The 22,985-nt window shown below is 40.5% G+C and overlaps 1 protein-coding gene across 1 annotated transcript in view; it reads right to left on the bottom strand.

Moving 5' to 3' along the window:
- The window catches only part of LOC104534862 (neurexin-3-beta-like), a gene marked incomplete at its 3' end in the record, with an annotated part of 30,583 nt that extends 8,033 nt beyond the window's left edge, over nucleotides 1–22,550 (bottom strand). The window contains exons 1-2 of the mRNA XM_010193365.1: nucleotides 22,512–22,550; nucleotides 20,773–20,944 (exon numbers count right to left, since the gene is read on the bottom strand). Coding sequence (XP_010191667.1) covers nucleotides 20,773–20,944; nucleotides 22,512–22,550 — 211 coding nt within the window. The remainder of the gene's footprint in view (nucleotides 1–20,772; nucleotides 20,945–22,511) is intronic.
- Between the last annotated feature and the right edge of the window lie 435 nt (nucleotides 22,551–22,985).

Below are 22,985 nucleotides of genomic sequence, written 5' to 3'. Positions count from 1 at the left end.
AAAATATATAGAAGTAATAGCTTGCAAGATGCTCCACTGAGTCAACAGCAGACACTTCCATACTGCAAGCAATAGGACTGGTAAATCTCACGTGCTCGGTGGTCCTCGCTGTGTAAGTAAGTGGTGCTGGGAACAGCGGCCAGCCCCTATGAGGGACCTGCTGGCCCCTGCTCTCCTCTCCAGCATCATCTCGTTACTGCTGGCTCTCTGGAGCAGGTGAGAGGCACTACAGCAACACACCAGCTGTAATCCCGCAAGGATTCACACGTCATAAACCATGGACCTAATCTTAAGGGGTACTTAGAAAAATCATCATCTGTATTTCTTTAAGTCCAGCTGTAAGGAAAACAGCAATTTTGGATTTGCGTTTATGTCTCCAACTATGATGAGCAGCAGGAGCCCTGCTGCTTATTTGAGGCAACAGGCAAAACCAAGCAGAAACATTTAAGAACAGCTTTACTGGCCTGATTCCTTATCACCTGCCTCGAAAGTCATCTGCTTTTTTCCTTCCATGTAACATGTCCATCCTGGGTAACTGTTATTCCTAACTGTAGAAAAATTTGATGAAGCACTAGCTGACACCCACTGATGCACCAGTATCTCTGTCCCACCTCAGCTGCCTGCCATGCACAATTGGTTACTCAGATAAACTAGAAGGAAAAGGTAAAATATTGGAAACGTACTTTTTCAGTTATTCACCAAATAACAGTAAACAATGTACCGTGGTGGCTTGGAGTCACTCACAGACATTAAGCTACCTTTAAACACATTCCCAGTTCTTATAATTCATATCAGCACCAACAAAAAGTACCAATAGTCAGTGCTGTACTTCTAACGAATACCGATTCATAAACAAAACTTGAATCATGTTCAGTGCATGATCTATGGAAAAAATTCATAAAGAGCAGCTGAGGTAATATAAACAGCAAAAACAACCAAAAAACCCTCCCACTTGCATCTCCCTTAGGATATTTCTGGTCTGTTGCGTTGTGCCTGTTTTTCTCTGTACGAGAAAAGAGTATTAGGTCTTGAAAGTTACTCAGGAGGTTGCTCAATGGGACTCAAAGACCTAAACTTCTCTGTGAGCAGCTAAATTTCTCTGTCAACTCTCACTTACAGAGACTCTGCTACTACACCTGTATTGCACATGATCCAGAAAGATATGGTTTCAGCAGAAATGGAAGTTATTCCCCGTTATACAGAGTATGTTCTGAGTAACGACTTCTGGTTGGATGAGAGCAGATTGAAATCTTAATGTTGATGGGCAAGAACATTTTCTACAGAGCCAAAGAAATTCCAAAACACACTTGAATTGGAACAAAAAGCCTCCATTCGGTATGTACATAAGCAACCTTCTACTGGAGGCAAGGAGGTATTTTTCAGAGCAAAGAATGATCCCCAGTTCATAGGAACACAAGCGTCAGCCAGTGGTTGGCATGGAGCACCTCTTCCTCTATGTGCACAATGTAGTGGACTGAAATTTCTCCTAAGTACGGCATCTCGCATGAACAGGCCAGCAAGACTAAGGTAGAAAAGAAGTGGGAGAAGGAAAGAAATGACAGGTACAGATGGGTTTCTTATAATACAGTCCTAGACCTTCAAGAAGCCAGAAATGACAACTATTCCCCACCACAATGTTAAAGACTTTTTTTTTAAAATCAGGTTTAATTTAATTTTATTATTATTATTATTATTAGGCAGATATATTCAGCAAGGTTAAAATACGCATAAAAATCATCCCTTTAAAAGCTATGAAAAATTGAAAGACATTAGGAAATTCAAATAGGTTTAAATTGCAACATTAGTACCTGATCTATTCCTTTCTGTTTTGTTTTAAAAATTTATTTCAGACATTAGTAAGAATGATTTTTAAAAAGTTGTGCATGAGAATGTGTTCACTGATACACCCTGTTACAACACTGCGCTAAAGAACAAGGTTTCCATTGTCAGGTGCTTGGGACAGTCACTAAATACCAATAAAAACATACAGTTCTTAAATCAATACTGAGCTGTGCTTTAAAAAAATAAACTTAGCATTTGATATGAAAGTTCAAAAAGGAAATATCATGGTTTGCAACGCGAAGTAACACAAGTTCAACATGAAGTAAGCTCATCAGACCCCTGACAGCTGACCCATGATGTGATTAAGGGGGATTCTTGTCCATTTTCATACAGAGAAATTTCCAGTAACGATCCTTTTGTGACCTCAACGCATCGCCTTTCTAGAGCTGAATCATACACATGATCAAACAATCCCTTCATGCAAATAATCCAGACATCCCCCTTTTTCTCTTTGAGTCCAGCTCTGATTCGAGGCTGTACTTCAGAAATGAATACACAGGATAAAAAGAGGCATTCAAATGTATTTTATAAAATATGCTTGATCCCATAGTCCATTTGCGTTCAGAATCAATGTGGGTCTCAAAGGTCTGCAAGATATAATTTGTTATAGTAAAATTGTGTTGATTAGTTTTGCTACTTGTGATTTACTAAATAATTTTCCTCCCATAGATTCTAACTGCCTAAATAATATGAGTACCAATAGAAATTGCTCATTTAAAATAACCTTCCTCCTTTTCCCTTCATCTGCATCATAAATTCCCGTATATCAATATGACTTACGATTTGCTTGACGACTTATCTTCTTCTGAAGAACTATACCTCAGAAATCCATTCCTTCACCTGTTTTTTTCCTACTTCCTCATGCCAAATCTGGCTCTGTGAAGACTGGGATAAAACAAATCTTTTATTCCATTTAGTACTCATATGAATTATTAAGAGAAATCCTTCTGCATCTTCTAAGTATCACACAGACCTCAGTTTTCCAACACCCTGATAAGCATCCAGACTTCTATGACCTCAGAGATTTTAATGGTAACATTATCAAATATTCAGGAACCCTGAATCTTGTTTAATCTGAATGTTCAAAGTATTTCAAATACCACAGACGTTCACAGAATCCCAGAATGTCAGGAGTTGGAAGGGACCTGGAAAGCTCCCCCAGTCCAACCCCTGCCACAGCAGGATCACCAGAGCAGTCACACAGGAACACGGCCAGGGCTTTGGGTGTCTCCACACAAGGAGACTCCACAACCTCTCTGGGCAGCCTGGGCCATGCTCCATAACCCTCACACTCACAAAGCTTTTCCTCATCTTCAGCTTGAACCTCCTGTGCTCCAGCTTGGGACCATTGCCCCTTGTCCTGGCATTGGACATCCCAGAGCAGAGCCTGGCTCCTTCCTCCTGACACTGCCCTTTCCCAATGGATCCCCAGGAATGAGGGCACCCCTCAGTCTCCTCTGCTCCAAGCTCAAGAGCCCCAGCTCCCTCAGCCGCTCCTCAGCAGAAGATGCTCCACTCCCTCCAGCATCTTTGTGGCTCTGTGCTGGACAATTTCAAGCGTTCCTGAGTACTAAATATTTTGGGGAGGAATCTGGCAGAAGTGCTCTATTTTTCGTTTGTCCCTCTTTTCCCCAAGAAAACCTGGTATCTAAATCATAAAAACCAGAGCCTGCTGACTGCCAGGCTTCTGCCTTTTTTCTGGAGCCCTCTGTATCCCTGCTCCACACACTATGCAGATAAACAGATCAGATTAACTTCTAGCTTTAGCTCTCAATAATCTTCAACTTAGATCAAACTAAAAGGGAAAAAATCAACAGAATTTGCTTGTGCTAAGCACTCTTAGCAGTTCCCACAGGAAACACTTTTGATACAGTGCAACAGTCCAGGGACAGACAGTTTATACTGATGGGCAAAGCAGAATTTTCTTCCAAAACCCTACAATGCTGGAAGATGTTTTGCTTTTCCGCTCCTGGTTCCTTTAAGAAAACAAACAATCTTTATTGCATTAAGCGTATTTCTAAACCAAAATGGATTCTTAAGCCAAAGAAAGTAAAAGAGCAACTGAAGCTTTGAAAAATGTTGGTTCTTGGCCTAGATACCAATCACGATGATTTACTGCCTATTTGGTGTGAAAGAGAAAAGCCGAAAGGTTCCAGAAAATTGCACTGGGCAGAAAGGAAGCACTCGCTTCCAGGTGGAAAATTAATCCAACCTGATGTGTTGTCAAGTCTGTGAAGATGCTAAAAAGAATATCATATGAAAACATTCATCTGTCCTAAATGAAGGCCTAAGGGTGTTTTATGAAGAGATACCACAGCAGCAATATTTTCTTCATTACTTGTAAGTCTTTAAAAGGAGTGAGACAATTTATCTAATGAGTAGTTATTAAATGAAAGGCAATATGGTGATATTAATGAGTTAAGAAAACATTTTGGGATCAGTGGTCAAGGTTTAAACTTCTTTCCCTTATTTCAGATGGAATTTCAGTAAAAGAAGGGCTAGCGAGCAGTTAGCCCAGTTCACCCAGCGGCCTTTAATGCCAGTTCCCTTTGAGGTTTTATGGATGCCCATAATCTTGCTAAGACTTACATACAATTACTTGACTTCAATATGCGACGGGCGCATGGGAGTCTGCTACAGCCTGCAAAGTCTACCTTTGAGGGCTAAATCCTCTACTGACATGAACTGACTCAGTCCAGGTCAGCCTCAAAACTCTCACAGAGCTGATGCTGTGTGCCCCAGAAAAGGAGGCTCCCAAACATCATGGAAAAGCTACCATTTTTCCCTAATAGGTAAGAAAGGACACAGATACTGCAAACTACAAAAGCTTCACAAGTGTGGTTGTGATTGGGACTCACTGAACCTCTTTAATCACTTCTGTTTTCAGGCAGCTGCGTTTAAAATCTCACAGTGCACTAAATTGTCCCATTTTCAAGTTTCCTTAAGTACATATTTTGTTCTGAATACTATGAAGTACAACTATCATTTGATCATATTTTGTATGCAGCGAAGCAACTGAGACAAGGCTATCAGTAAAGTTCAAATTTGAACTAGCACCTTCCCTCCTCCATGAACCAGGAAGGAATAACACCACCACCATCAGCCTTAGCATCAGGTCTGCTTATGTTTATTTTGCTGCATTCCTGTAAGGCCATATTGTGGTTTAGGTTGTATAACACTGGGAATGTTTGCATTAAAATCAAACCACATTAAAAAAAAATAAATCTCTACTTATAAACAGTTGAAAAAAGTCCAAACCAGAAACCACAGATCTGGCTTATACAGAAATGAAACAGGATGGCCATGCAACGAAACAAAATAATTATAAGGCTGGTGATCTGGAATCTTTCTTTCTAACTACCACAAACTGTACCACAACAGATTCTTGTAAAGCCTCAGTTTTGCCTTGTGTAAAAAGAGACGCTACGGAGGATTAATTCAAATTTGGGGTTTTATTTTATTTGATGGGACTGAAGAATAGCCAAGTCTTGACATTATTTATCTTTGCTTCAGCTCTTGGATATTATGTTTTCCCCTCTGCCTTCACTGTTCAATAAAGCTGCATCTTTTGCTACTGAATTCTCATGTTATTTCTTGTCCTCATTTTCCCCTTAGTCCTGGATGCCCTTGACTTTATCTTCAATTCCCCCTGCTCACATTGTGTGCTGGGAGCCACACCTTTCCTTCCCATCATCTCACCATGGACCAGAGATAAAAGCTGACCTTCACACTGCAACCCTCCTCGGCTCACTGCCCTCATGACAAAAGACAAGGAGGTCTCGGTAGCACAAGTACCAAAAATAGAAAACAGAATTATCAAGCAAGACGACAACAGCAAAAGTTACTCCTCTGCTCAGGCAACTGGAGTTGCTTCTACATTTAGTTTGCTCACTCTCTATTTTAGCTTAGCTTTTTTAGCCTTAAAACCACAGGGTCCAAATTCAAAGCAAACCAGAATTCAGGCCAAAATACTTGGGATTTTCAGAGGCAAACGAGGAGTTGTAGAATTTAAATGTCTGTCCACAAGGTGCAGCTAACATGGGCCACTGCAACTTTAATAAGACTAGAGAAGACTTTGAGAAGTCAGCTAATCCACCCCTCTGCCCCAGGCCAAGACCAGCAGCATTTCAACTTCCCTTAGATTAATCTTTCAATCCTGTCTTGGATGACTGAGGAAATGAGTGCCTTGCCCCTGATAATCTAACCCAGCAGCACAATATAAGCAAAAGAAACGGGAAACTCAGACTAGTGTCCTGGTTTTGGCACGGCAACTAGCAAAGGTGGAAGAAGGTTAATCAAACTTTTTCTACGGTGCAAAATTAAAAACAAAAAGAAAAGCTAGCCTTGTGAAAAATGTGATTCGGGTCTTATTTTATATGAGCAGATTTTACTGAATCATTGCAGTCCCGTAGAAGCTGAAGCCATGGGCATGAGATAAAAGCAGTCTGCTTTAGTTCTTTTTTGATTTATGTTGGAAAAGTGCACTAGTGTACAGTAAAGCAGCTACCAGTTCAACCTTTTACAGATATGAAACCATTTGGGTGTCTACATTACCTAATCGCTGGGGCATTTTGTAAGTAATGTGTAAATTATTGTTTCTTCACTGACCAGATCCAAATTAAGCCCCGTATCAGGCAGCCAAGGCTAAAGTGACTATTAAAGAACAACTGAACTTACATATTGATCTTTCCATTTTAAACAAGAACAAATTTCATTTTGCAGGAAGAGATACGAAACAGAGATCAGAACAAAATCCACTGCCGCCGTCCCCACATCCCACTTCTTCGATTCCTTTGGGAAAGGTCAGGATCTGACTTATATAGCCCAGGGGCAACAAGCAGCAATAACCAAATGCCAAAAGCACTTATTTGTATTGACACTTCAAATTTTATTAACTGCCATTTCTCTAGGTATTGTTTATCTGTTTTGTGGATTATGCAGAGTCAGGGGAGAGAAACACTGGATCATGTTTACATGTTTTGGGTAAGGCACGGAGCTATTTTGTATCTGGGACCAAAATGTGACTGAAAACAGAACAGCTGCCTTTGCATGGTGCAGGATCTGAGGTAAGGAAACTCGTGGTGTTACTCCTTAAAGAGTGAGTGTCTCACCCCTGCAAACAAGAGCACACGGGTAGACAGGTAGCTTAGGTCTGATATAGCCCAGCATGGAGATGGGGCAAGAAAGAGCACTGATTCCTGCAGAACCACTTGGGGCTCAGTGCACTGCACTCCCCGTTCAAGAAGGGCTCCTCTTTGTGTTTATTGGGCGTAGACTGAAACCAAGAGCACCCAGTGAAAGGTGCAGCCAGGCACTCCAGTATCTATGTGGGTATCAGCTCAGTTCCAGCACTGATGGAGCCCAGTTGGCTCCACCAGAAACCTTCAGATGTTTCTGGATCTCATTTCCTTGTGTGCATATTATCAGGGAGATAATATGGGGAGCTGAATATATGGCACATACAGAAAGTATGTATAGTCCTTTCCCATGAATACAGAGCTAAATATAGGGAGGCTGCTCAGTCAATAACATTAACGAGAGCAATGCCTTTAAAGCATTTAGTCAAATGTCACCAAAGGGAATGGGAAAGTGAACCAGCTACAAATAACAGAAAGGTAAAAATCCCATGGAAGAGGACAAGTCCTGTAGGGCGAGTGCCAGGAAATACCTAAAAGCTAATACCAAATAACAGAAAGGTAAAAATCCCATGGAAGGGGACAAGTCCTGTAGGGCGAGTCCCAGGAAATACCTAAAAGCTAATATGAAACTGATGAAAGAAGTAGTTTATGAAGAAGCCCTTCCTATCAAGATTACATATTAGACAGCGCTACAGTCTCCTCGGGGAAATCCTTGAATTATTTAAAATTTTACTTGATAAAGTGGTGGGGGTTATCAGTTGATTACAGAATGTAATAAATGAGACCAAACAGGCCTTTCCCATCTCTAATTGCTACAAATGAGTGATATTTGCCTCCTCTTGAAATAATTTCCTCTTTGTATCGGCTCAGACAAAGGAAAAGAGAATCCCAGGACCCTGGAGTTGCCCAGTAAGACTTCTCAAAGACAGGTACCTTTCACAAGCCAAGCCATGAACTAGAGCCATAGGAAACATCCCTATCCTGAAAAAATCATTACTGAAGAACAAAGGAACTTGTAGTTTCTGTAGACATATTTTTCCTACTCTAACCTTTCAAATCAATTTCTTTCATAGAAGTGACCTGAGCTATGGAATTGCTAAGTAGTGAAGGGATAAAATATCACTCAGTCTGCACATGACAGTTATGCAAAGTGAATCTCACTGACTACAGATTTGTGGGACTTAAGGAAACAAAGAAACCAGAAGATATTTTGCAAGCCCAACACTGAGTTTTCAGTCTCCAGAGTGCTCCAGGTACTCAGTAAATAGCAAGGATGTAAGTTTACTGACCCAGAAAGTGTTTCATGCTCAGTGAACTGTCAAGTATTTTCTATTTAATTCCTCAAAGATAATGTAAATTCGGGCTTTATCCCCACTTTAGTGATTGGAAAACTGAGTCACAGAGCAGAACTGCTGCCCAAGACCACAGGGAACAGCATCTACAGAGCCAAGGAGGGAACTCAGGAGCTTCTGGCTCCCAGTTCTACAACTGACCCCTTTCATTTCCGACCATCTTTTCGCAGAGTTGCCCCGCTTTGGTCCACAGCATTGTATTTCAGTGCCTGTGCTTTCCAGTGCCTTTTAGTGAGCAGGGAGAATGCTGATGTGGATGCGTGAGCCCCTTCTGTCACTGCACGTCAGCTGCGTCAACCCAGGATTACAGCTGGCACTGTTCTTTCTGCAGGCAATAAGATCAGAAAAGCACAACGTTGTTGTTCAAGCCTCAGATCCCTCAGGCCAGATGTTTGTTTGCTCACTCTCACTGTGTGAGAGAGTGTATGAGAGAGACACAGGGACTGAGGGAGAGCCAGAGAGCAAGAGAAGAAAGAGAATATATTATAGCAACTCCATTTGACCTGGGAAACTGAAACAGAATTAACCCAGGAAATATATGTAAAGACAAGGATAAAACATTAATGTCTGTGGGTTTACTGCACTGTGCTCTCTAGCAGGATTCTTACTTTCCAGCAATCTTATTTAGCCTGATTCACTATCGGAGAAATACTTCTCCATCTTTCTCTGCACATTACACAGCTACATGTTATGTATCATCAGATAACTGAACCAACAGTAATTAATCTTACTTCAGCAAAGGAGAAATTAAAAAGACATTTTTGGTGATACTCTTTATGCTTGATACCTGGACATTCATATCATCATGGACCAGTAGACACAAACAGACGAGAACAGCTCATAGTATCTGAGCATTCAGAGAGTTAGGATGAACACGCTTATGTGATCTGCTGTGTACTTCAGCCTGGAATTGTTAGCAAGACCAAACCATCAGGGTGCACCTACATCATATATGGATCATGGCTTGGATCCCTCTGTGAATGCAGTGCACCTGGTTTGCACCATTGTATCTCAGGGACAGGGACTCACAGGCCTGTAGCGAGTATGAGAATGTAATCCAGATATTTAGGAAAATCCCTCAGCCCAGGGTTCTTATATTAGATACAAGAAGGGTGAGAACAACTAGGTAGAAGGATGTACCAGTGTGCCATGGATACTATATCTTGGCACACCTTAAATCATCATTCTGACACAGAGCAAGCCTAGGATTGGGGAATCGTAAAGCTCCTCTCTTCAGGAGTTACACTACGTGCCATATTACCACTATCACAGGCTAATACAACTTTTCATCAGCATTCACTCTGTGTTACAAGAATTACTCTCACAAAGAATTCTAGTCTGTAGGACTAAGCTAAGAGGAAAGACCTGAGGATCAAGATCATCAATGGAAAAGGAATCGGAGAAAAATTACAGGTGCCACTAAACTGCCCAGGTTCTGTTTTGTCTTGGTTTAAACTTGGCTGGGTAACGAGTAACTTCTATCAAATTCCAGCTGGAGAGGGAGTGGGAATATTTCCACACAATCCCGTCTCCCTGGATAAATTAACGAGGGGAAAAAACAAAGCATTTGCTTTCCAATGGAGTAACACAAGTGTAATGACTGTAGACATGATACAAACACGTACAGCTTATGTGACCTCATATTCCAGGTCACAAACTCACGATAATAGGACAATTTTTTTTAGAAGGACATCTTTCAAGGCCTATTTTTGTTGTTGCCATGGTGGGTTACTGTGATCCTCTGAAGCATCAGATGCTTGGCTGCTCTTCAGCCCGAGAAGCTGATTAGATGGACAAAAAAGGCTCTGGGAGGACATAATAAAAACCATCCCACATACAATCCAAGACCACTGGACAAAAGTGTCATTTTGACCATTAAAGCAAATTTTCTTCTGATGCATTTGGTATTCGCCTGTAGATTTGACACGTTGGACATCTAGTCTAATTCAGGAAGATGTAAGAATGATGCTACACTAATTCAACTAACAGCATGCAGCGATATAATATGTACCTCTGTTCTTTTGGACAGCACCGACAAAAAGTTTTCCTCAAATTGTCTGTACTTTCTGACAGTATTTTCTTTATCCAAGCTATAAACAAGATAAAGTATTTTGGCTAAATTAAAACTAGTATTGCCTTTGTGGCTTGTTTTTGCATGCTAGAAAAACCTTTTATGTGACTGTTACATAGCACTAACAGAGACTGCTACACAGGAATGCTGCTTCCTTCTCTCTTCTTCCCCACAGCTCAAGGACTATCTGTGGGATCCTACATGGGAATTAGATGGTCATGGCATAATTACTTGCATAATGATATTATTCTTATATATCCTTTCTTGGGTAAACTCCTTCTTTCAACCCTACTGCTGTTAAATAACACTGTACTGTTTGTTGTGCCTGCTTATCTTACATGTCTCCATAAAAACCCATGCATTTCTGTCTTCATGCCAAGCTGACAGAAATGCTGGTGCTTGATAGACTACCACTCACATGGGTTCAAAGCATTTGGTGAAGGCAAGACTGCAACTCATGCAGACTGGTTGAATGAGGGGCCTTAAGAGCCTGGATCAGTTCTGAGAAACGAAACTTCATAGTCACTCTTTTCTTTGTCTCTCTGTCTTTCCTCTGTCCTCTAAGACAGAATTTGGAAGACAGACAAGCCCTACAGCACTTCCATGCAACTGTTTGGGACAGGGGCAAAGTGGAAATGAACCACAGCATCATACATCCCAGAGGAAAGCAAAACACAAAGTACACAGAAGTTAAACTGTGAGTGTAGTGGCAACATTTACATAACTTTTCTATCACACCAGATCCTATCCCATCATCCAAAATGGATGCACACGCATTAACGTGGAATGGTTTTGCACACATTCCAAAGTACATTTGTCTGTTGGTGACTTAATGTGTGTAGGTTTATACCTCAGTGGTTACAGGGGACCAAAACTGAGTGTTCATACTGTGTAGCCGTATTTATCTGTTTTCCAACCTTATAAATATATTATAGATGTTATGGCCCTGCAGTGACAAGCTACAATCAACTCTTGATTTCATCAACTTGTCATGCTTTAATCATCCCTTTTGGCAGATCTTTCAACATATGTCACAGTACTGCCTTCAAAATGAGCTTCTCCAATGCTGTTTTATTAACCCTGTCTTTTTATATGTTTTAGGCTCATTATGAAATGCAGTAAATCTGTCAAAAGCACTTTACATGCCGTCTCCAATTCACACTGATAGGAAGCATCTGAGAGCTCATTTAAGTCCCACAAAATGAGTAGAATATGAAAAATCAAAACCTACCAAAAAGTGTATGACAAGAACCCTGGGGATCACATTCAGCACACGCGGCTGATCTAAATTCAGTGCTCTTGTTCTTAACTCATTACCCGCTCACAAGGGCATTTGGATAGGAAAATATTAAGACCACAGTAGAATCTGGCAGCACCACAAAGAAATCCCTCCAGCTCGCACATCAAGCAGTGGGATTTATTAATAACTCCAAGTAGTCAAGTACAAGATCCACGTGCCTGTTCATGGAGCAACTGGATTCAGCCAAGCTTCTCACTATTACCTTGGTTTCAGGGGCAGTGAAAAGGAGATCACAACAGCCTTTGAGCCTGAGGGAGGAATGGATTGCTAAAGGGGTACAAGAAGGCAGAAACCAGATTTGGGATGGGCGGAGGTGGAAAAAAGAGGGGATGAGGAGATGACAAAATCACTCTGGAAGAGGCAGAGGGAATCTGGGGACGAGGAGCCAGGCTCTGCAAAGACAGAACTGGTTATTTTCTCTAATAAGGCTCAACAACCTAACATTTGGAAATCACTGAAGCAGCACAACATGAGCCATGCAGGGGTACTGTGCAGGGCTAAGTACAAACTTAGAATGGAGGATCTTGCTGCAATCCCTCAGAAATTCCAGCTACTTCTGCTTTTGAGTTTGCCTTGTTAATGTCCCAGTCAGCATCAGACTCTGCAATACTGAGTGTATGAGAACTAAAAATCACAATATTATGTATTATTTACAATATCAGAGCATGTCAGCTGAAGAAAGGATATGCAGTCTTCTCTTAAATCTTCCAGTGATGCTACTGTTACATTATCCAAACTTATCTTCTCCTTCTTGGCTTAAACTTAGATATCCAGAAATGAGGCTGCTCTTTTCAACTGTATTGGACAAACTCATAAAGATTATCTGTCTTCAGTAATCCTGCCTTGGTTATAATTGAAGACTACTACAGGTATAACACACTATCCCTCTGTAATTAAGGCACTCTTATTTCCCCAATTAGCATTAACATGCACAGGAGGCTTAAGTTACCCTCGTTCAGATGGCCAGCAGGTAGCAAAGGTAGCAAAACACAGAGAAGCTGGCTCTGTCCCCTCTTGTGAAATCTACTGCCTGCCCATATTCCGCATAAAGCCATTGGGATGAACCCAAGCCAGCATGCGCCAAAAATCTGGATGCAATCTTGCGAGACCTCCTGTTTCAAGGACAAGACAGGGACTAATATATAAAAAATCAGCAGTCACGGCTGGGAGCTGTTCTCTACAGCTCCCCTCTGCATAGACGAAACAAATACGAAACACGAAACAAATCCCTGCTAAATTTTGTCTTTAACAACTACAACAATCACTGCATTATCTGAGGAAATTCCTCATCATAACAAGCTCTTGTGCGTTTTGTGTAATTCCTTGACAAATAACCTTGAGCCTTATGTACGTCCTCTCAATATCTCAGGAGAGGATCTCGCTTTCTCCTCCTCCTCTCTTCCTTTCCTGCCTGCCTCCCCTCAACTTCCTCCTCCCCCCCAATTATCTCTTGCTGTCTTCTGGGTGGTTACGTTTAATCTCAGGATTAAGCAGAAGCCTGCAGTTTGCCTTGAACACCTTATCAGCTTCCAAGAGACATTTACAGGGAGAGAAAGACTCCAGTTTTGATAGCAGTAATTGTATTTAGCTTGTAAGATACAAGGCTATTTATCTCACGGCTGGGAAATCAGAGAGTGAGAGGAAGAAAATGTTGCTGATAAAAACTAAATAAAACCTAAAAGAATGAAGAAAAGAAAAGAAAAGAAACAACACCCTCCTCAAAGTCCCTCCAGCAGAAAGATGAGGTGGGAAATGGACTTCACTGAACAAAAAGGATCATGTCACTTATGGAAGGAGACTGAAAACATCAAGGGAAAGGTGATAAATGGTTTGAGTAGGAGAAGAAATGACCTGTTTCGAAGCAGACTATAAAGTCTAGTTTATAGTAGTCACAATTGTGTAAAACTCGGGGAATTTGATAAGTAGAGACGGGTATAACAATTTTTAGAGACACTGAGTACCGACACTTCATTTAAAGACAGTTGGAGCTGTGGACACCCACATGTCTGAAAATGAAACCTGTTTCATGTTTTTCACAGAACCTTACAATAGCCCCCATCATAGGTTGCGGGCTGTCACACAAGACTTAATATTTAAACCAACTTCAGTTTTCTTGCTTATTAAATGCTCTTTCCATTCCATATTTGCAGTATTCAGTCTACTCTCCCCAAAACAGCTCTCTGCTCCATTTTCCTCATCCCAAAAAGTCCTGTAAAATCCTGGATGCTGACTTAAATTTTGTTTGGCCTACTGTACTACTACATTTTAAAAATACCTACAATAGTTTCGGGTGGGTATTAAAGAAAGAAAAAAAGGATCTAGATATTTTGAATCTTATTAGGGTGCAGCCAATACTCTAATTTGGTACAACTGAACGAGCATGCAAGCAGGGCAGAGTTAGCATTTTCTCACTGAAAAATACTCAGCACTTTGTGAAAGAATCCAATGGTCTTCAAGAGCAATTGCTCAATTGCTCTTCAAGCACATTTCAGTTTGTATCCTTTCAGTCACAGAAGACTTTTAGTAAAAGCAGGATGAAACAGAACCATGCATATAGTTCAAATGGATCAAAAGGAGAAGACCAACATAAATATTTCACTTGTTCCCACCACCATAGTTCCTTCTCTACAGTTAAAACAGGTAAGGTGAGACACTCAGTAGCTATGAAATCTATAATATAGATGTTCTAGAGAATTTCAGCTGTCCCCAGAGTAACTTCTTAGAAATTGTCTCAAAGATGAGACATAATAATGTTAAAAAATTTTAGAAAAACTGATAGTCATAAGATTCTTTCCAGAGCTTGTGTGTCATCACCTTTCATTTAAATACAAAACTATAACATTTGCCAAATATCCTTTACTACTCTGGAAGTGAGTCAGCTGGAGAAGGGAAAAGGGAAAGGGAATACTTATTTTTCTGTTGGAAAGAACCTACAAAGATAATCTAGTCAAACCGTTGAACAGAACTGTCCCTAGCGTTGAATCCTGAGGAACACAGCGGTGACTGTTCACCAGCCAGATGTAGTCCTATTCACTGCAATTCTTTAAGCTCTGGCCTTCAGCCAGTTCTTCACCCAGCATACCATGTCCTTGCTTACCTTACAGCGGGACAACTGGTTCAGAACGATTCTGTGAGGGACAGTACCAAAAGCCTTACTAAAAATCCAGAAAAAAACTACATCCACCACCTTCCCTTTATCCACTAAATGAGTGACCTTGCCATAGAAGGATATCAAATTAAACAGGACTTTCTCTTTCTGAACCCATGTTGACTGGGCCTGATAATGGCATTTTTCTTTAAATACCTTTCAATAGTACCCAGTATGATCCTCTCCATAATTTTCTCAGGAACTGAGGTTAGAGTAACTTGTCTGTAGTTCCTCACCACCCTTTTTGTAAACTGGAGTAACACTGGCTAGTTTCCAGTCAGCAGGGACCTCCCAAAACCTTTGGTAGATGACCAAGAGGGGTCCTGCTGTAACATCCACTAGCTCCTTCAGTTTGCTGGAAGCCTTCATAAGTAGGAACTCTTGGAAGAGCAGCAAGAGAGACTTCATGCCTTTCACATTTTAGATAGGTAGGACAACCTAGACCACTGTCACTTTAACCTGTGCTTCTGGAAAGCATTTTATTTCAGGCAATGGGCAGGTGAGAAAGAATGACTTCATCTCACAGAGACTACTAAAGTTACAGATCAGTAAAGACTTCAGACTGTCATAATCCATCCTTACTGATAAAGGAAGACCTCTTTCACTGTCTCCTGACTGATCATTTCCACTCCCTTGTGGCCTCTTTTCCCGGGCCAGTTACATGGTGAATGGCATTGATAAAGTGAACCCCCCTGAGAAGCTGAGAGAGAGTAGAAAACAGAAATTGGACTATTTAGGCAACATGAGTACAGAGAGCAGTAATGAAAGAACAAACTCCTATGTACTACAGTGGGATCCATCTACACCAGCATTTTGGTATGAATCAGGAGCATGCCTGGTGTACCTGAGGTGTACCTCCCAACTCTCTCCACTTGCTACACTTTGGTTCACATACTGAAATGCTCTCAGGGAATACAAACTGGATTCCTACAAATGAAATTAAAGCAGATGATATGCCCCAACTGTTCAGGAGCATTCAGTCCTTGGGACTGGAACTGTTCTGAAGGGAAATGCCAGCACAGGTACCAGGGTCGCAGAACCAACTTTTCATTTCCTAGGTATGCATTTATCAGGCCACAGTATGTGCCAGGGCAGTCACAAAGTCTCTGGGGTTCTGGTGTCGAGAGACAACTGCCCAGGTTTTCCTAAAATTCAACTTCCTCTCAAATGTGTACATGAGAGAGAGAATGAAGTAGGGGCACGGAGAATCTTTTTTATTTCATTCAGTACCAATAGAACTGCAAATTAATCTCATCTGAAAGGGCAGAGACTCCTAAAAGAAGGCTGAAAGATCACTCAAGAGAATGATAAAGGGAAAAAATATAAAATCTGTATTGGGTGGATGAACTAATGAATCCTGATAAGTATTCCGTTGTTTAATGCTTTCCTATTCCTTATTTTTACAATGCATGAATAAAATCCAGGTTACAGTTCTCTTGCTAAATCATGTGTATCTTTAAATGACAACTCCTTCCTGACTCCCTTCTTTTAATCTTCTCCTTTAAAACATTACTCCAATTAGAGTTTATTTTGGTGTCACTGATACTCTTTACAGCTTCTCTTCACCTAGTTTTGTTTCTTTTTCTACTGCAGAAAATGTAATCAGTGCATGGATGAATGAATAGGAATATCAGGCTTGTTTCCATGTACACCACAAATCTGGCAACACACAAAGTATTTCTTAGCAAGCAAAGACACTGGAGAGAGAGAAAAAACTCTCCTGTCTTAGAATTAATGAAAACGTAGGGACTGAGGTATCCCAGCTCTGTGTCAAGACAACAGATTTGTTTTTAACCCTTCTGAGAATTGCTGACTCCATCCCAAACCTCAGGATTCCTAATTTAAATCCTTCCATCCTACTGTGGGTTTTACTGTAATCTGAAACTAAAACATGTCAGATGCTTCCTCTTCCTGAACTAGCTTTCCTATCTGACCTACTCTTGGTCCAAAAGGACTCCTACCTCATTTTATTTAGCATATATTTACACTATGTGTATATTTACACTATTTATTTGATTTATTTAGTTATAGAGAATATACTTATACAGAGAGAGTGTATACATATATATATTATATTGAGAGAGTGTGTGTGTATATATATAGTATATATTTAGGTATAGAGAATGCTCTCAGCAAGATCATAAAAACAAGAAAATAAGAGTGACCAAGTGCAACCTGTTATCTGGGATGTACACCAAAGGGTGAAGGCATATGAGACAAAAGAAGAGCAGCAGTCATGGAAAACTGCACTTTAGGGCATAGAAATTCATACACATGTTAGCAAAAGGTGTATACCCTGACTGAGAAATACATTGTGATGAGCAGCTTCATCAATGAAGCATCAAGGAACTGGCTAACAGTTCAGCCTATGGAAAAAGCCCATCTTCTTGTGTACTTGAGGGAAAGGAGAAAGGGCAAAACTAATACAAATAAATCACAAACAGCTCAATGGTTTAGGCTGAACTAAACCATGACTAAACCATGCTGTTCTTTACTATCACTCAGCTCTCAGGAGCTTTGTCTCCGATACCTGTAACCAGGTTCAGAGTCCTACTGCCCAGAAAGAGAAACAGGATTGGAATGGTACAAAAGGTGAGACCTCGTCCCTAATGACTGGGATGATTTCAGTCCCAAATCTTAGCCAACCTTAGCTCCAAGTTAATTCCCTCCTTTGCCGTTTCTCTCTAACCCTTTTCCTCACAAGAAAGCATAAAGCTCACGTTGCAGGTGGCTGAGAAGTAATTGGATGCCATAAAAACCAAAATGTCAGTGCCTGAATTGTAAAGTTTGTTGCTTTTCCTCTTTCCTTCCACTTCCTTTTCTTTTATATGAAGTTGCAAAAATACAGCTTTGGAGTCTTTAAGTCCCATTGGGCCAGTTTCATTTAATTTCAATTTAACTGGAGACTGTTTTAAGGAAAGCCAATGTTCTCTCTCTTCGCTCATTTAATGAATATCCCACTTTTATTTGTACTTTCCATTGAGCAAGTAATTATGAGTCTAATGTACAATCCTTCTACAGGTAATAAAACTCAGACAGGAGCATGGAAATGCCATTCAGAACGCAGCCCTGCTGCCTGACGATTGCACCACGTGTGATGACAAGGAAGATTCTTCAGCTAGTTTATCAAATTGGCAAACATGAGGCTGTAGCACTGCGCAGAAAATCACATACACGCGATACTGTTCGTATTACAGACAACACAGCACACCCAAACATGCATGTGGTACAAATACGATGTCTTTTAAACACTACAAATAACTGTGTTTCCAGAACTGAAGTGATCCTACGCATAAAATACAGGATCTCTTAGCTATTATCACCCAAGTTTGATACGAGTTGCAGTTTCAGCAGGTTCCAGCTGAAACATGCTGGATTAGCCTGGGTCAACCCAACTACAAAGCTTTTTACAGAGTTGAAACTGCTGAACACCGGTTTGGCCTTGCAGTCAGTATGAGAGACGCTAGTGCAAGCTTGGGCTGTGAAAGACAACGGATTATTCATTTCCAAAGCTCCTGTTTGGTCTTCTTTTAAACCATTAATTGCCCAGAAAATGGAACTAATAAGGATTGGTTTCCTGTAGTTACCGGCTTCTCTCATTGAAGCTTTTCCTGAACCTGAGGCTTTCAAGATGCCTCTTTATTATATGGATATTCTGGCATTTAACACGAATTGAGATCAAGCCACAGTCCTTTCCTCTGGGAGGGTTGGAACATGGCCCTTCTCCCTTGGTTATTTTCCCTAGCCATGTAGAAGCTTTTTGGTTTTGGACCTTTGCCCCTTTTTAAAATTCAGCTAAAAAAAGGGCTTGAAAGAAACTGGAAAAAACAAGGGAGACACATGCACACACACCAAGCATGATCCCATAAGTCTTATTTTCACAAGGACAGGCTGAAAACTTCATCATCTACAAACAGTCAGAAATTGAAATACGTGCATGGAAAGGAAAAGGTGTCTGGAATATAACGGCGTCCTTTTCTCTTGGGGTACAACTGCATATACTCAGTACTAGCCCAGAACATAAGATTAATGTTCATTCTATAAAGCCATACATCTTCTAATGAAAACACAAGAATATCTTTAGCCAAGACAGAAACAGAGGGTACTGAGGTAGCCTCTGAGTGTGATTTATTTTCCCTTTTAGAAAAAAAAAATCTCTAAAGCACTGAGCTGCATATTTTGTTTCTTTACACCAGGGACTTACTACAGCAAGTAATATAAGAAGAAAATTTATTCATGGGGTTTTTACTGACTATAATTGGCTGCCAACTGGATCAGAGGTATTTTACCACAAAATAATTGATGAAAGGAGCAGAAGAAAGATGCTCAAGTTTGGGTCTCTCCTTGCCACACTTTTCTCTTTAACCAGTGGATAGCAGAGGTAGAATCTAACTCCACATGTCTGTCGTGGCATTCTTCAAAAGCAATTAATTCACAGAAATAAGAATAATTATTAAAATGTACATCACCAAAACACTGACAGGTGACTATGTGGTAGAAAGCAGCTGAGGACAGATCACTCATATTAAAAACTTTCTTGTGCACTTTCTGAGTGAGTGGAAGAGATTAAATTATCCCTTTGGAGTAATTTATTAGCGTAATACTGCATTAAAAATTAGGGTATTTCTCACAATTTGAGCTTAAATGGCTTGTAAGCAACTACTTTACACCTAGCAAATTGCCTCATGTTTATCACAGAATTCTTCCTTCTGCCCCAGGTCAGCTAGGTACAAAGAATCACAGAATCATCATAGAATCATAGAATGGTTTTGGTTGGAGAAGACCTTTAAGATCATCGAGTCCAACCACTGAACCAGCCCAAAGTCTGCCACTAGACCATGTCCCTAAGAATGACATAGGAAGAACTGGAAGTTGCTTAGACTTAATACTAGACACCAACAAGAAGACCATAGAGTGATCTCAGAAAACAACGTACAAATAAGAAGAACTTGGTAAGTCTTGGAATTCTTCCCTTGTGCTCCTCCTGCCTTTTGTAACAACACACATCATCAAGTCTCAGCTCTCCTATGCACCACATACAGCAATCTGCTTTTCACTTGGAGTCTGACCTTCTAGCATGGTGACATAGTACCACAAGGTTGTGATTTGCCAGCGATGGGATAAAACATGGGACAGTGACTCAAAAGCCAGCTGTTCACTATTCCTATTGGATTTAGGGTGATGATTTCCAAAGAGATGCTGAATTGTTCCACTGCATTTTGACCAAAAGTCAACTAAGAGCTGATAATCTTGGGTAAATTGTGCATTTTGACCAAAAGTCAACTAAGAGCTGACAATCTTGGGTAAATTGTGTCAACCTTTATATCTGCAAACCTAAAAGAGACAGTGAAATTCAGATGATGACAAATTACGAGGCAAGCATAAGGTCTGTTCAAATACGTCAACCTTTATATCTGCAAACCTAAAAGAGAGAGTGAAATTCAGATGATGACAAATTACAAGGCAAGCATAAGGTCTGTTGCAACTTAATCTTCCACATTCCCTATATTTCAACTCTCCATCTATGTAGACAGTATCTCAGGTGTGCCTAGAGTCAACTCCTCTTTTCGAAAGGTCGCTTCAAAATTTTTCTCCCTTAAATACTTAGTAAATATCACAAGTAGCAAAACCAAGTTTATTGTTGAATCAGCTTGTAACTCTCTGCAGAAGCAGGATTCACTTACAGACCTCTGAAATAGCAGGATCTCTGTACATCATACCACACGGTTGGCATGTTTATTCTTCCAGTTTAAAGGACCATTACTTTGTTTTTCAACAGACAGAATATGCACCACCAGGCTGGACAATTTATTGTTGAGATGAAGCAACTAAGATTTATATAGCAACCAGTTGTTATTAAACACTAATTTGTATGTATAGAGTCACTGAAAGAGAAAAATCAAAGGGGAAAAGGTATGTACCTGTTGGGTAGTGTTCGTTCACTGGCCAGCTGTCAACCTGGAGCGTGGCATTGCCACCATTCCTGGTGAAGCGTACCACATGGTATTTGCCATCATTTACAGGTGTGCTTTCCTCTTTAATAGAGATGTCCACTGTGCCAATGTTGAAGACTACACCGATCTTGCCTTGCTCCTAAAAGAAAAGAAAAGAGAAATTCCTGTAAGTCGCTGCCTATTAGGAGAATGTTCTTGGCCTATAGATCTCTAATAGGTAATCATGCCGGTAGATGGCATTGAAGAATACACAGAAACATCATTTTGAGCTTTGTCAGGACACATTTCATTGGCTTTGCTTCAATGCAACCATTGCCTTTCACACTCTTCTTTACAGCATTCACCTGAACACAGCGACTCATTTGGTCCCTTAAAACATTACAAGAAGATAGGTGAAAATTCAGGCAATAAAAACCAGGAAATGTGGAGAAAGAGTTATTTGAGTAACATCTCTACTGATTATTAGCAGTCACTTGTTGAGCTGTCATCTGAATTGCAGCCACCTGCAGGCTGTATCCCATCAACAGCTGTGCTCAGTTATTTTGGTTGTGAAACAAACTGCCCCCACCCCATAACAAGTAACTGTGGGATCCAGCAGGTAGAGCGCAGTTACAAGACTGGTTGAATGAGAAGGGAGTGAAAATGTAATTAGATGACTTTGACCATCAGGAAATGAGCCAACTGGTGCCTTCCCCATCTCAGCACCCCCTCCCACAGCCAAGGGAACACAGCTCTTCTACAAGCAGTGTAACACCTTGTTGCAACTGAAAAATGCAAAAATTTGTCTAAAAAAACCCCTGAAGGCCCACTCCAGCTCTCTCCCATCCTTGCTTGGCCAGAGCTCCCTGTGACTCTCTAACACAAGTTCTGCAGAAGCACAACTTCATGTCAGATTTTGATACTCTCATTTGGACTGAGTAGGAGTGTGTCATAAAAATAGCTCTGTTCCAATTACCGGGATAAAACATAGCAGAACACAATACTCCAACAGCAGGGCTATTGAAGCCAAACTGCACACACAGACTTCAAGATCCAGTTTATTCGTGATATTTTATATCTCCAGGGCACCAGACTGTACAAAAAAAGCAACAATTAGTGTATGCATTCCTGGCAGGAAAAATAAATGTAAAGCAAAACACAAAGAAAACCCTACAGCAAAGGACAGTGACCACAGACACAGGGGGCAAAGCCAGGATTTATTTGCAGGATCTCTTCAGTTCCAGTTTCCAGCACTACAAAACCTCATTAAAAGCAGCTTTTACCAAAACCTACCTTCCTTCTAAACCTGAAAGACAAGCTTTACTGTTAAACTTTAACACTTCACAATGGACACGACCTTTCATTCCCTTCCCCATACATTCAGCTAGGAAATTTTCTTTCCATGTTACCAAACACAGGTATTAAATAAACAAGTAAGTATGCGACAAAGAAAGATTTACCTTTCAGCCACTACCTGTAACATTTATTTTGTAGACAGAGCAAAAAAACACAGCAAGGGAAAAGCTGAGTACAAAGGCCCACAGAATATGCAAGTTAAATGCACAAATGCACAGTTATTTGTTTATAAATAATGAAGTGAACTCAGCATTCAACATGTATTTTACTTTTAAGGCTACTGCGCCAAAAAGGATTTTTTTAATATTCCTCAAGAATTTCTCTCTTGCTGATTTGTCCCATAAAATTGCTGGGCTCAAAAGCCACATTACCATTTCCTCACAGTCCTTCTGGAGATGAGCATCTGCCATGATGTCTTTAAGACTTCAGGCTAACAATTGGGATCACGTAATGGAATGGTTGTAGCTATATGACAAGAACAAAAAACCCCAAAGTACTAAAAAGAATGTACAAGGCCTCACCTTGACCTCTCTAATTTACACCATGTCCTTCCACAGGCTCTTGGCAACAGTTTATTGCCATATTTACTGTCACAAAAACATTTTGAACATTATCAAATAATACAGGGGCTAATCTACAGCTTGGATCAGGAGATCTGAGATCTATTGCTTGCTCATAAGCATTATTTCACTTTGGGCAACTTTTTCTTTTACCTTTCCATGAAATAGACTCTTCATCCATGACAGACGGGTGACAGTCACCCATCTGTGCAAACTCTGCAAGCCTTGTAAATCCAGATATATTTTATTTAAATGCTGAAGATATCCTGACAACCCTTTCAGCCT

The sequence above is a fragment of the Mesitornis unicolor genome, unplaced genomic scaffold, assembly GCF_000695765.1.
Source record: "Mesitornis unicolor isolate BGI_N332 unplaced genomic scaffold, ASM69576v1 scaffold6911, whole genome shotgun sequence".
NCBI classification, from domain to species: domain Eukaryota; kingdom Metazoa; phylum Chordata; class Aves; order Mesitornithiformes; family Mesitornithidae; genus Mesitornis; species Mesitornis unicolor.
This window is presented reverse-complemented; position numbering and strand designations above follow the sequence as displayed.